The sequence below is a fragment of the Phaseolus vulgaris genome, chromosome 3, assembly GCF_051622355.1.
Source record: "Phaseolus vulgaris cultivar YP4 chromosome 3, ASM5162235v1, whole genome shotgun sequence".
Lineage (NCBI taxonomy): Eukaryota > Viridiplantae > Streptophyta > Magnoliopsida > Fabales > Fabaceae > Phaseolus > Phaseolus vulgaris.
Window position 1 is genome coordinate 42914700 of NC_143500.1, and position 12831 is coordinate 42927530.

The window sequence follows — 12831 nt, forward strand, 5'->3', positions numbered from 1 at the left end:
AAGGAAGATTCAAAGTTAATAAACTAAAATAATTTCTCTAAAATTATTGTCATAAGCGCATGAGAGTTTGTGAATCTAATTCAATAAAAAAATCCATATATAAGTGGCGCCCTGATATGGAATGAGCATGATTAATGTATATAGATCAGATTTGACATTTAGCAAATTAGATACACCAACTAAAGGTAATAATAAGGCCCTCAAAAGCTTACAATCTTGTTGAGACAAAAAGAGAAAAATGGTTAATTACTCTTTCGAGTGTGAAGATCCTCACATGATAATTCAAGCAAGAACGAATAAGTTTACAATCATCTGTCATTCTACATACTGATCATATATATACATCCCTTTTCACTCGAAGTCATTTGTCCATATTTTCCAGTTTTAATTAGTCTACCAACTACCCTTTGAATGAAATTTACATGCTCTTAATGTAAAGTAGATATGCAACTAAACAATTTTATCTAACACACAAGGACGTGAAATATCTTTACAAGAGTATTTTTGTTGAAAACATTAGAAAGCATAGAGAGCGAGACAAAGGGATAGGTTTAATTAGAAAGAGTATTAAATGAGAGACGTGAGAAAAATGCTATTTACTCTCTCTCTTTTCTCATGATAGTGAGCGAGAGGTGAAGCAGTGAGATAATGGCAGTGTACGGTTTGGAAAAGATCAGACAAAAAATTGTAACTGGAGATAAAATAAATAAAATGGGTCCTTATTCCTCACCACTAATGACCTAGGATTTTAAGTTTGATCATTTATATGGTATCAAAGTTTGTATGATCAAGTAGTCAATAAAAGGTTAAATTTATGTGCAAGGTATGCGCCTGTTCATTGTCCTTGCTTCAGGCCCAAAGAGCCCTTAAGTGCGAATGTAGGGCATCTGTGTTAAAAGATCATATAATAATAATAATAAAATCTTTGACCAAGTAGATTAACCTTTAGGAGAGTGCGTTCTCGATAAATAGGTAGATAAAAAGAGAAATGTGAGAAAACAAGATGAAAAGGTGACCAATTACAATTCTGCATTGCTTATGAAAATGGGCAACATTTAGCAGGAGCATCTGAGCCTGCATGATATAAGATTCCAAGTTGCTCTATTGGTCATTTAAAGAAAAGGAAAAAGACTCACACTAACTATAAAATAAAAATAAACGTCTACTAAGAGACTATGATTTTAAATAAGACCTGAAATTTCCCTTATATAGAGAGGGAAGGTAGTACCCTATGAGCAAGAACCTAAATAGAGTTATTAATCTCTTTCACAAGACATCCATAATCTCTATTCACCAAAAGCAAACACCTCAGCATCCCATCACTGCGCAATTAATCACAAAGCTCCCTATCCTCCTTCTTGCAAGCAGGTTCCACTGCAGTGCACCTTCAGCTGGGATCCAAGAATTAATTTCAGTAATACCTCCACTCACAGAGCTAAGCCCACCAATAACCATGATCCGATTTCCACATGCCCGAAATCCTATTCCCCATCCACCCATAGAGGATGTTTTCTCAGGAAGACTTCCAATGGTTACCCATTTGTTAGTCTCTTTCACATATCTCCTTATTATGTGCTCTTTAAAATCTGCAGAATACAATACATTATCAACAACTGCAACCAAAGGAGGAGAGTCCATATAGGCTTCTTCACCTCGCGAAGGAAACATGTCGGGTATTGTACGCCATGTTTTGGTCTCCAAATCATACTCCTCACCGCTTCTTATCTCTGTTTTGTTGTCTTCTGCAATTCCACCAATCACATAAAATTTCCCATCCATGAAAAAACCAGCAGACATCCTCCTTTCTGTATGCATGTTTGGAAGAGTTTCCCACTTTCTGGTTTCTGAGTTATAAAGCTCAGCTACGCTCAAGACCTTGCCACGTGGATCAACACCACCAGCCACTATGGCAATTCCTCCAATGCTTGCAGATGCAAACAAGCATCTGGGAATGTTCATTTCTACAGAAGATGACCAGGTGTTGGTCAAAAGGCTGTATCCATAAACCACTGGAGCCGTTATCGCCCTTCCAAAAACAAGAATATCAGTACCAACACCCAACGACTCCTTATCCGAGTACATAAAGCAGTCATCACGAGGCATTTTTGGCATCTTCATCCAACGCCCACGGTTTGGATCATATCCTTCCCATTGACCGAGATTGCAAGAAAAGTAAATCCAATGCTCTACAACACCCATTTCCTGCCTCCGCTTATACAGTTCTCCACTCCGAATCAGAGATCGAAAACTACTGTTCAATGTAGCAATTAAGCCATAATCAGACCTTGACACTTTTTGGAGAACATTGATAGAGAGATCCCTGTAGAGTTTGCCAATACGTAGGATATCGTCAGAAATCTCAGCTTCATGGATTTGCTCATTCTCTTGGTCCTGGGGAAGGATAAGAAAAGCCATAACCGTCCTCATACCCACCTCTTTGGGCTCATCTGAAAGTTTGGACAGCTTTTCTGGTGTAGCTTCTTTTTCATCCCCTTCCTGCGAGCCCTTATTCTTTGAGACATCGATCGAGCGTAAAGTATCACAAGCCCGTTGGTTCTCCTCTTCACTTGAGTTTGCCATAACAGTACTAGATGAACCCTGCAACCTTTTTTTTCCGAAATTATAGATCTGATTACATAATAAAATGAAGAACCAAAAATCAAAGTGAAATAGCCCTTAGTCAGTTGAATAACATCCATTTTATAAAAAGTCTCACTAGCAGCACACATGCCACAGTAATCATCAATTATAAAGAGTGTTCTTAACAAACATGCAAATGCCACATCAAATGGAAAACCAAAAACAAACAAGACACTAACAATTCTTAGTTAATGTTATGTTTGAATAACAGCTGAAAACGTTTTTTTGCAATTCCAATGCTCACTATCATTTTCTTTCACACTTCCAATTCACAACCGATAATATTGTTATTTTATTTTAAAATTTTGTTTATATTATTTTTATTTATTAAATATCATATTTTATTGTTAAAAAGAGTTATGAATTGAAAGAATGAGAAAAGGGTGGATCTCAAAAAATTATTACTGTAAGAATATATTAATTCGAAAATAAAAATACATTTTATCTCCAACCGACCATCCTAAATTACAGTTTTCTTTGACGCAGATGGGTACAAAATCAAAAGTAAAGTCACACCCAAAAACGCTTCCGGAATTTAGTGTATTCACTCAGAGATTAAAGACATGGCCGTGAACATCCATGGCTTCCATACCAGTTGCCACTAACCATTATCACATCCGTAACAAACAAAAAATCAACACAAACAGCCCCAAAAATTAAGATGCTTTCATAATCGGATCATAAGAGGTGTCCCTGGACACGACTCTGGGCAGGAGGCACAAAAAAATGGAACAATTCTGAGAATTGATCAGAAAAACAAAATTCAACCAAAAAACTACGTGTATATCCATGTTCAAAGACTCCAAAATTCTATTCAAAAACCATTTTGTAAAAGGGATCGCTCATAATTTGCATTGGTAGCAACCCCATTCACCCCTTTCTTTCTGTCGTGAAATTGACATAAAAATAAACAAGCAAGCATGCAAGAAAAAGCTTCAACAAAAAAGTCAGCCAAACAGAAACGGAGAGAGAGAGAGAGTTGGAAGAAAAGCTTACGAATTTAACTCAAGAAGCTATAAAACTGAACTGGCTACGGAGTTTATGACTCTCACTCTCTGAATACCAATGAAGGTATTCCCTCTCCCTCACCCTCTGAGAGTACAAACCAGAGAGATGAGAGACTAGGCTCTCACTGCTATATGGTGTGTGTTGTATGTGTGTCCATGATACTTTATTTATAGTACAAAAAATATGAATTATGTAATAAAAATATTATAGAGAATAATGATAGAAAGGTTGTGGGGCCTATCTGTGATTGACTCGGAGTAGTGTTCAATATGATACTGCTGAGAATCCCCATTCACTGAAAGTGAAGAACCCTAACCCTTAACGCCACTTCCTGCACGTGTTTGCTGCATACTGGCTGTGCTATTTCATTCCTAGCTGTGTTTTAGTTTTTGAGTTTTTGTTTTTTCTTCAATCTCTCTCTCTCATAAAACATTTATTTGTTTCCCAACTCAGTTCCTTGTCTTTGCCTTGCCTCATTTATTACACAACATATTTAATCCTATTTCTTCTCTCAGTTTCAAACATTAATAAATATTTGAGAGTAACTGCAAGCTTCAAAGTGGAAGTTACTTGATTATAACAAAAGGAACGTTTGTAAGTAATAAATATAAGTTTTTTTTATTACACGTAATTCAATTTCTTTGCCGGTTTGTAAGTAATAAATATAAGTGTTTTTTTATTACATATAATTCAATTTCTTTGTTGATGTATTTATGGACTCATATCACTTTAACTCATACAGAAATGAAGAATGGTAAGTCCTCTTAAACTATCACCCTAAAATTTAGTAGATTTTTTTTTTATTTCATAGGAAAATTTTGATTTAGATTAGTCGAGATTTAATAACTACACCCTCAAAAATCTACTTAAAAAAGGTAAAAATAAATATTTAACACATAAAAAATTATGATTAAGCTATATATGTGCATGACTTTTTTAAAAAAACTTAAGTGTATGAGTTCATCAACCAGTGAAATCAATTTAAGTTAATTTATATTTATTTTTCTCTCATGAATAATTTATGTTTATTTAAATTATCTATATTCTTATCTCTTTATTTGTTTCATATATTTTAATAAATTGACTTTTTAAAAAAAAATCAATAACTTTTTATAGAAATTAGTTTTAGTAATGATTAAATTAATAATTTCTAACGGTTAAAAAATGTCATATTTGACTAGCAAGGGTGAGATTGGAACAAAACAAAATAAAAAAGGAAAAAATATTGAAACATCTTAAATGTCTGAAGCGCGAAAGAGATTTAATATTCTGAGAGATTGTTTCTTAACTTTAATCTAAGATAATACCCTAAATTTAGAAGAAGAAAAAGGGGAAAATGGAATGCAATACAATTTTGTGTTTACTTTTCTTTAAAAAAAATAGGGGAATAAAAAATATAATGAATTTTAAAAATAAAGATTAATTTGAGACTTTATATATTAAAAGTATATATCAGGCACTATGTATGTTTCTATGTTTAAAAATATTTTACAAACCCATTTAATATTTTGAAAATTTAAAAACATTTCATATAAATACTGAATACTTTCCCGTATAATAGCAACTGGTATAGGAAAATATTAATTTAAAATTATATATCATTTAATATTTTGGAAAATATAAAAAAATTATTATTATTTTCTTAATTGAGAGTAAATATTATTAAATTAAAAAAATTGAATTATAAATATATAATTAACTTATTTTTCTGTTGTAAATATATAATTAATATTTTTATGCCACTTATTTAATAGTTAGTTATTAAAATAAAAATAATTAAAAGATTAAATTACGAATGCAACTATTTTTAGTCAATTTTTAAGGATATATTTAAACAGACTTCTCCATAATACTTTTAGGAGAGAAAAAAAAACTTATAGAGAAGTTTCTTTAAACATGTTCTAACTTTTTTTGGTAAAATTTTAATTCTTAGTTTGATACACAACTTAAAAAATTGGTTTATTATTTGGTAAAATATTTTGTCTTCATTTTGTTGCATTTTCTTTATACTACCAAAAATTATGACTGACATTTTTTTCATTAAATTTTGATAATTATAAATATTTAATGCACTCATTAATATTTTTAAATTATTGCATATAATATCCTAAATATTTGCTAAATAATATCCAAATTTAGGCAATTTTTTTTAAAAAAATTAAATTATAAGAAGATATCATTTGATATTTTAGGAAATATAATTTTATTTGTTTTTTTCATTATTGAGAAGTGAGATGATTAATTTCGAGTAAATTATATTATAAACGTATTATTAGTAGTATTTATTGTGTGTATCTTCTATACACAAGTTTAAGGTTGTTTTGCACCGTATACAAAATTCGTTTTACATGAATAGCAATAAATATGTGACCTTTTAAAAGAATTTTATTAAAATTACCTATTTTATTTTCATTATATACATTATTATAAATACAACAAATATAATATTTACTTTAAAGATAAATTAAAAATAATAATAATAATATTTCATTCAGTGGTCATATCACCCATTAGAAATAACTTAAAAAAATATTTACTTTCATGTTTTTTTAGTATAAGTGTAAAACGTAGCTATAAATGTATATATAAATAACTATCATTTACATCTACTATTATTATTTTATAATTAATATTCAAACTATATGAATTTTAATATACATCATTAAAACTGTTAGGAAAATTAAAATATCTTCCCAATATTTAGGGCTCCTTATAACATAATATCATAATAGTTTATACACAAACCATATATTAAGTTAATTATTTTAAAATTATCATAATATATATATATATATATATATCAATGCATACATTTATAATTTATGTTAAATTCTTAATAATATATTTTTTTCATATTCGACATTTTTAAGAGATTAATTTTAAACATGTTTTAACCAATATTATTTAATTCATTGAAACTACTATTAATAAAAATAACATTTGTGTTTCTTATGTTAGGATGATTTCTTTGTATTTGATATAAAAAAAAATTGATACAAAATCTCATCAACTCTTTACAACTTCAAGGTTTATATATTTGATCAAATCATTAATAAAACATAACATAATTTTTTTATTTAATAAAAATTTAGAGTTTTATATTTAATCTTAGAAAATCACACTCATACATTAAAAGAAAATTATTAAATAAAAGTCAATTTTATAGATAAAAAATAATTAGTTATTATGTTGACTAAATTAGATACACTATTTTGAAGAAGAAGAAAAAAAAATATTAATATGTAAAGTAATTTTTATTATTAATAAGATTTACAAACTAGTTTCTAAATTTGTATTTAATTAGCTACTAAAGTTTTAGCTACCAATTAATTTATATTCTAAAGCTTGTAACTAAAACTTTGGTTGCTAATTAAATACCAATTTAAAAAGTATTTTATAAATTTTATTAATAATATAAAATAATTTAAATATCAATAATTTTTTAGTCTCTAAAATAGTATATAATTTAGTCAATATAGTAATTAATTATTTTTTGTCTCTAAAATTGGTTTCTCTTTAAAGTTTTTTTTAGTGATAATTATGAATATATGGCAAGAAATCATGTTAGTCATACACCTACTACAAGAAAATCATTAAATAAAATATAATCTTAAAAACTAAAATAATTATTTACGATATTGACTAAAAAACCATTTTATAAACTAAAAATTTATTGATAGCTAAAGTAGTTTTTATTATTAATAAATATTCATAAAGTATTTTCTAAATTGGTATCTAACTACTAGCTACCAAGATTTTAGCTACTAATTACTCTATGTTCTAAATTAGTATTTATTAGTCTTTTAGAGATTAATTTAGAATCTAAAAGATTACTAGCTAAAACCTTGATAGCTAATTTAGATACCAATTTATAAACCATTTTATAATTTTCTATTAATAATAGAAATCATTTTAGATAACAATAATTTTGTAATTTTTGAAATAATATATTGTATAGCATAACTGAAACAGATAGAAATATTAATAAAAATGATAATTTCAAAAAATAAAACAAAAATTTATCCCTAACAATTGGATTTACCACTTTTCTTAATTTCAGCAAATTAGGTATTGAGACCTAATAAATTGGTAGAGATAAATTTAAAATAAATAAAGGATAAAAATTTATACAAAAATTATATAGATATTATTTTTTTATTTTTTTATGATTTATCCTTTAAAGTTTATTATTCTTAACTCTCTTTAATATTAAAGAATGGTGAATGTAACACTACAAGAAAATCATTAAATAGAAACTAATTTTATAGACAAAAAATAATTAATTGTTATATTGACTAAATTAGAGACCATTTTAGAGACAAAAAAAATTATTGGTTTCAAATTAGTTTATATTATTGATAAATAGTTTATAAATTTGTATTTAATTAGTTATTAAAGTTTTTGCTACCAAATTTAGAATCTAAATAATTGGTAGTAAATCTTCGTAACTCATTAGATACCAATTTAAAAATTATTTATCAATAATAAAAACTAATTTATTTTTTTTAGTATATAAAATTTTATCTAATTTAATTAATATAACAACTAATTATTTTTTTTTCTAAAATTAATTTTTATTTAATGATTTTTTAGTTCATTTCTCATCAAATACTCAATATTGGATTAGCAAAAGGATTGTCAAAAGTTTTGGAAGTACGTAAGGAAGGCTTTACTTCCTACGTTAACGTAAAAGGAGTTAATGAAAACATAATTCAATAAAAGATGTTAATTGTAAAAGGAGTTAATGAAAACATAATTCAATAAAAGATATTAATTGTAAAAGGAGTTAATGAAAACATAATTCAATAAAAGATATTAATTGTAAAAGGAGTTAATGAAAGCATAATTCAATAAAAATATTAATTGTATAAATGTGTAAATTATTGTAAGTCGATCACTACAAATCGTTAAATACTAATTAATTTAGAGATAAACAATAATTAGTCACTATATTGACTAAATTATCACTACAAGAACATTATGAAATAAAAACTAATTTTAGGAACAAAAAATAATTAGTTGTTATGGTGACTAAACTAGAGACCATTTTAGAGATTAATTTTTTATTTATTTCTAAATTAATTTCTATTATTGTTAAATGGTTTTTAAATTGGTATATTATTAGCTACCAAAGTTTTTGCTACTAAATTTATAATCTAAATAATTGGTAATTAAAATTTTGGTAGATAATTAGATATCAATTTAGAAACTATTTAAAAATAATATAAACTAATTTAGAAACCAATTTTTTTTAGTTTCTAAAATGGTCTATAATTTAGTCATTATAGTAACTAAATATTTTTTGTCTCTAAAATTGGTTTTTATTTCATGATTTTCTTATAGTGACATTACAAGAAAAATTCATATTAGCTGTCAACAAAAAGTGAAGGTTGTAAAAAAAAGTCACTAACAAGGGTGAAGTCTACTCAAGTTGGACATAAAAATAAATGCGGAACATTGTGCTCACAATGAAGACCTTTAACTCACACTAAAAATTATTAAAATAATAATAATAATAAGTTATTGTCTATAATGTGGATACAAAGTAGATGCAATGAAAAAAAAAGTGATGAATAATATTGAGTCTAGAATGTGGACACAAAGTAGATGCAAGTTAAAAATTATTGTAATAATAATAATAATAAGTTAGCATCTAGAATGTGGACAAAAAATATATGCAATCAAAAAATAAGTTGCAGAATGATACTGCGTCGAAGATGGAAACACAAAGTGAATACAAGTTAATATTTAGTGTCCCCAATGGCAATAATTTACTCCCATTTGCTTTCTCACGTAATGTCTTCAATGGCGACGATAAGTTTAATTATTGTTGCAGATCCCTCATAGACTAAGTATTAGGACATTTCATAGTATATATATAAGTGGGTGTAAACCCCACCTTATAAGTTGGTTTTATGAGGTTGAGTTAGGCTTAAATTTTACTTCTTAATGTGGTATCAAAATCATTTCTGTTGGCCTCTTTGATGTAGATACAAGATGGACACTTTTGGAAGCAATAAATAAATAATAGAGAATAGAACAAAAATAGAATAATGAGACCAATAATTTTTAACGTGTGAAAACCTTATCAACTTGAGAAATAAATATCCACGGGACCTAGTCCAGAAAATGCCTCCACTATGAAAGTAAGATTACAATATTTGTTTCTCTCTCACTATGTGATGATAACACTCAATCATTGAATAAAGAGATTAATGTTCATACATTTTCAAGAGAGAGTTACAATTTCCCAAAAACTTTTTAATGGTCATCATTGAATATATTCAATGGATCGATTACCAATATTAATTGGTCATAATCTCCCATTAAATTAAGGAGGGATTCCCAACAATTCTCCCCCTTAATTAACTTAATTGAGGGTATCAATAATTTAACTCTCCCACAATAGTGTTACCAATATTCATTGGTCATAATCTCCCATAAAATTAAGGAGAGATCCCCAACAATGTCTATTCTAGCGATTGTTTGTTAGACTTATATGACCATTGGATATCGATCTACTATCGGACCACCCATAATATATAGTCTCACGCACAAGACACATGAGTTGGTAGTCTCGACGTGAGAGGGTGTGTGTTGTTTGAGTTCTCACATTGATTAGAGATTAGGACAATTTCTTAGTATATAAGTGGGTGGAAAGACTTAAAGTCCACTTTTGAATAATTATTTAATTTTATAGTCATTTTAGTGTCCTCAAACCTACACTATAGTTAAAAATATATTTTTTTATGTAGGCTTAGCTAACACTACCGTGTAAATTTGTGTTCCAATGGAGATCGTCTCTAATGCATAATCACAAAAACATCTTTCATTTCTATTGGAACATTAAGCATACACTAATTCCATATAGAATCTCTTTTTTACTCTTTGCATCGCTCTTTTGAAAACTCTACGACCATTATTTATTGTAATAAATCTATATTTAATTGAAAAACATTTTAATTTAGAAACAATTAATACAAATAAATAATATTTGGTCTTACAAAATAAACAAACGCCCTCTTTTAATTTAAGTATTAACATAATAAATATTAATTAAATTAAGAATGCAACAATTTTCAACTAGCTTCAACGTATTGTAAGGTTGTTTTTTACATGTTTCTTCGATTAACGTACATCTTCTTACATTTTAAAAGTTAAAAAACATTTAATACTCTATTTAATATTTTAAATAGTTAATAGTAGTTTTGAAGTTAGAAAGTTATTAAATTAAAAGAAGTCAAAATTATCTCTCTCTATATAAATTAATTTTAAAGATAAAAATAATTAATTTAAATTAAATATTATTTTATAAATTATAAATTATGAATATTTAAATTTATTTTATTATTATTATAAATTAAATTTTAAATTAGTATACAAAAATTTAGTTATAATTTAGTTATCACTTAATAGTTAAAATTTTTATAATTATTTAGATAATAATTTAAAAATTATTTTATAAATTTTTATTGATAATAAAAATTAATTTAAATATTAATAATTTTTTAATTTTTAAAAAAGTATTTATAGTTTGATTAAATGATGTGGACAATTGAGCTGAGAATTGGTTTGATTAAATGATTTTGTTTTTTAGTTTTAGAAGATACTGGATAGACACAACATGAACATAAACACAGAAGGGCTGCTTCTTCTTCCTGCACCTCCATACCTTCTTGTGCCATCCCATGTGTTTTTTATATTCCAAAAATACCCTTTTTTAATATTCCAAAAATACCCTTTTTTAATATTCCAGATTACATAATCTGGAAGTCTTTTTCTAGATCCAGAATTAGCTTCCGAATAATGTAGTTTGAAAGTTTTTTTTTTTCAGATGTGTGATTAGCTTCCGGATTACATAATCCAGAAGTCTTTTCTAAATATGAGATTGACTTTCGGATTATGTAATCCAGAATATATCCGGATTACATAATTCATAGGCTTATTTCAAATGCAAAAAGAGTTCCAGATTTTATAAATCTCAATAACACTTCCGGATCCAAAACCAGCTTCCGGATGTATGAAGGTGGCACAAAAAAGGAGAAAACAATATTTTTACATTTAGTATGGGGATGACAGAAGAAGTTATGGAGGTGTAGAAAGAAAGAGTCTACAGAAGATGTTGCCAGCATCGGGTGGACTGTTTCTTCCTGCACCTCCATATCTTCTTCTGCCACCTCCATACACAACATGAAAATACATTTTTGTCCTTCTTGTGTCACCCCCATAGAGTAGTTTTCGGATTATGTAATTTAGAAACTCATTTGAAAAAAGACTTCCAGATTACATAATCTGAAAATTAAATAACACTTCCGGATTATGTAATTTGGAGAATAATCATGTATCTGAAAAATGACTTCCGAATTATGTAATTCAGTAACTTATTACAAATTTGAAAAATGACTTCCAGATTATGTAATCCAGAATATTATAAAAGGACATTTTTAGAAATTTGAAAACTTATGAATGAGAGAAGAAGGTATGGAGGTGTAGGAAGAAACAATTCCATCGGGTGCCGTGGGGTAGACCTCAACCCAATCCCAAAGGAATTTCAAATGTCCAACAAGCCCACAACTTTACTTTTATGTAACCCTCTTATTTATTTCACCAACAATACAAAACTCATAATATATTTTTGTTTAAAATAAATAAAAAAAACAACATGCTTATAATACCCTATCACAAAAGTTGGTCCACCATAAACCATATATTTCAACATTTGTCACTCTAGAAGAGGCCGCCATAATAAAAACCTTTCATATATTATATTAACAATGCAAATACTTATCGCTAGTATTCTAAACTATTTTTTTATATTGATAATATTTAATAAAGAAATTATAATTTCATTAAACTAAATCATTAAATAAAAATTAATTTAAAAATAAAATGTAATTAACCATTATATTAATTAAATGTAATATTATTTTTTAAACTAAAAAGTTATTGGTATTTAAAATCATTTTTATTATTAATAAAAATTCACAAATTATTTTTAAACTGGTATATAATATTAGCTACTAATTACTTTATATTAGTAATTACAAATGATATAGATACAATACTTATAGAAAGAAATTAATATTAATTTTATCTTCTCTAATTCTTAATTTTTTTCTCATACATGTGTCTAGTTTTTGTTTTGTCTTTTCTTATTCTAACCTTTGTTGACTTTTTATTTTA

The 12831-nt window shown here is 27.0% G+C and overlaps 1 protein-coding gene across 3 annotated transcripts; it reads right to left on the reverse strand.

Moving 5' to 3' along the window:
- Positions 1–958: 958 nt before the first annotated feature.
- LOC137805933 (F-box/kelch-repeat protein SKIP11) lies at positions 959–3788 on the reverse strand. Of its 3 annotated transcripts, none has more exons than XM_068605808.2 (2): positions 3637–3788; positions 959–2605 (listed from the first exon to the last, which is right to left on the reverse strand). In XM_068605808.2, the coding sequence occupies exon 2, from the start codon at positions 2578–2580 to the stop codon at positions 1309–1311; it is 1272 nt and encodes a 423-aa protein (XP_068461909.1). In that variant the 5' UTR covers positions 2581–2605; positions 3637–3788; the 3' UTR covers positions 959–1308. The 3 variants fall into 3 exon arrangements, with proteins under 3 accessions (XP_068461909.1, XP_090156532.1, XP_090156531.1); XM_090300406.1 differs by having other exon boundaries at positions 959–2598; positions 3637–3785; XM_090300405.1 differs by having other exon boundaries at positions 959–2628; positions 3637–3767.
- Between the last annotated feature and the right edge of the window lie 9043 nt (positions 3789–12831).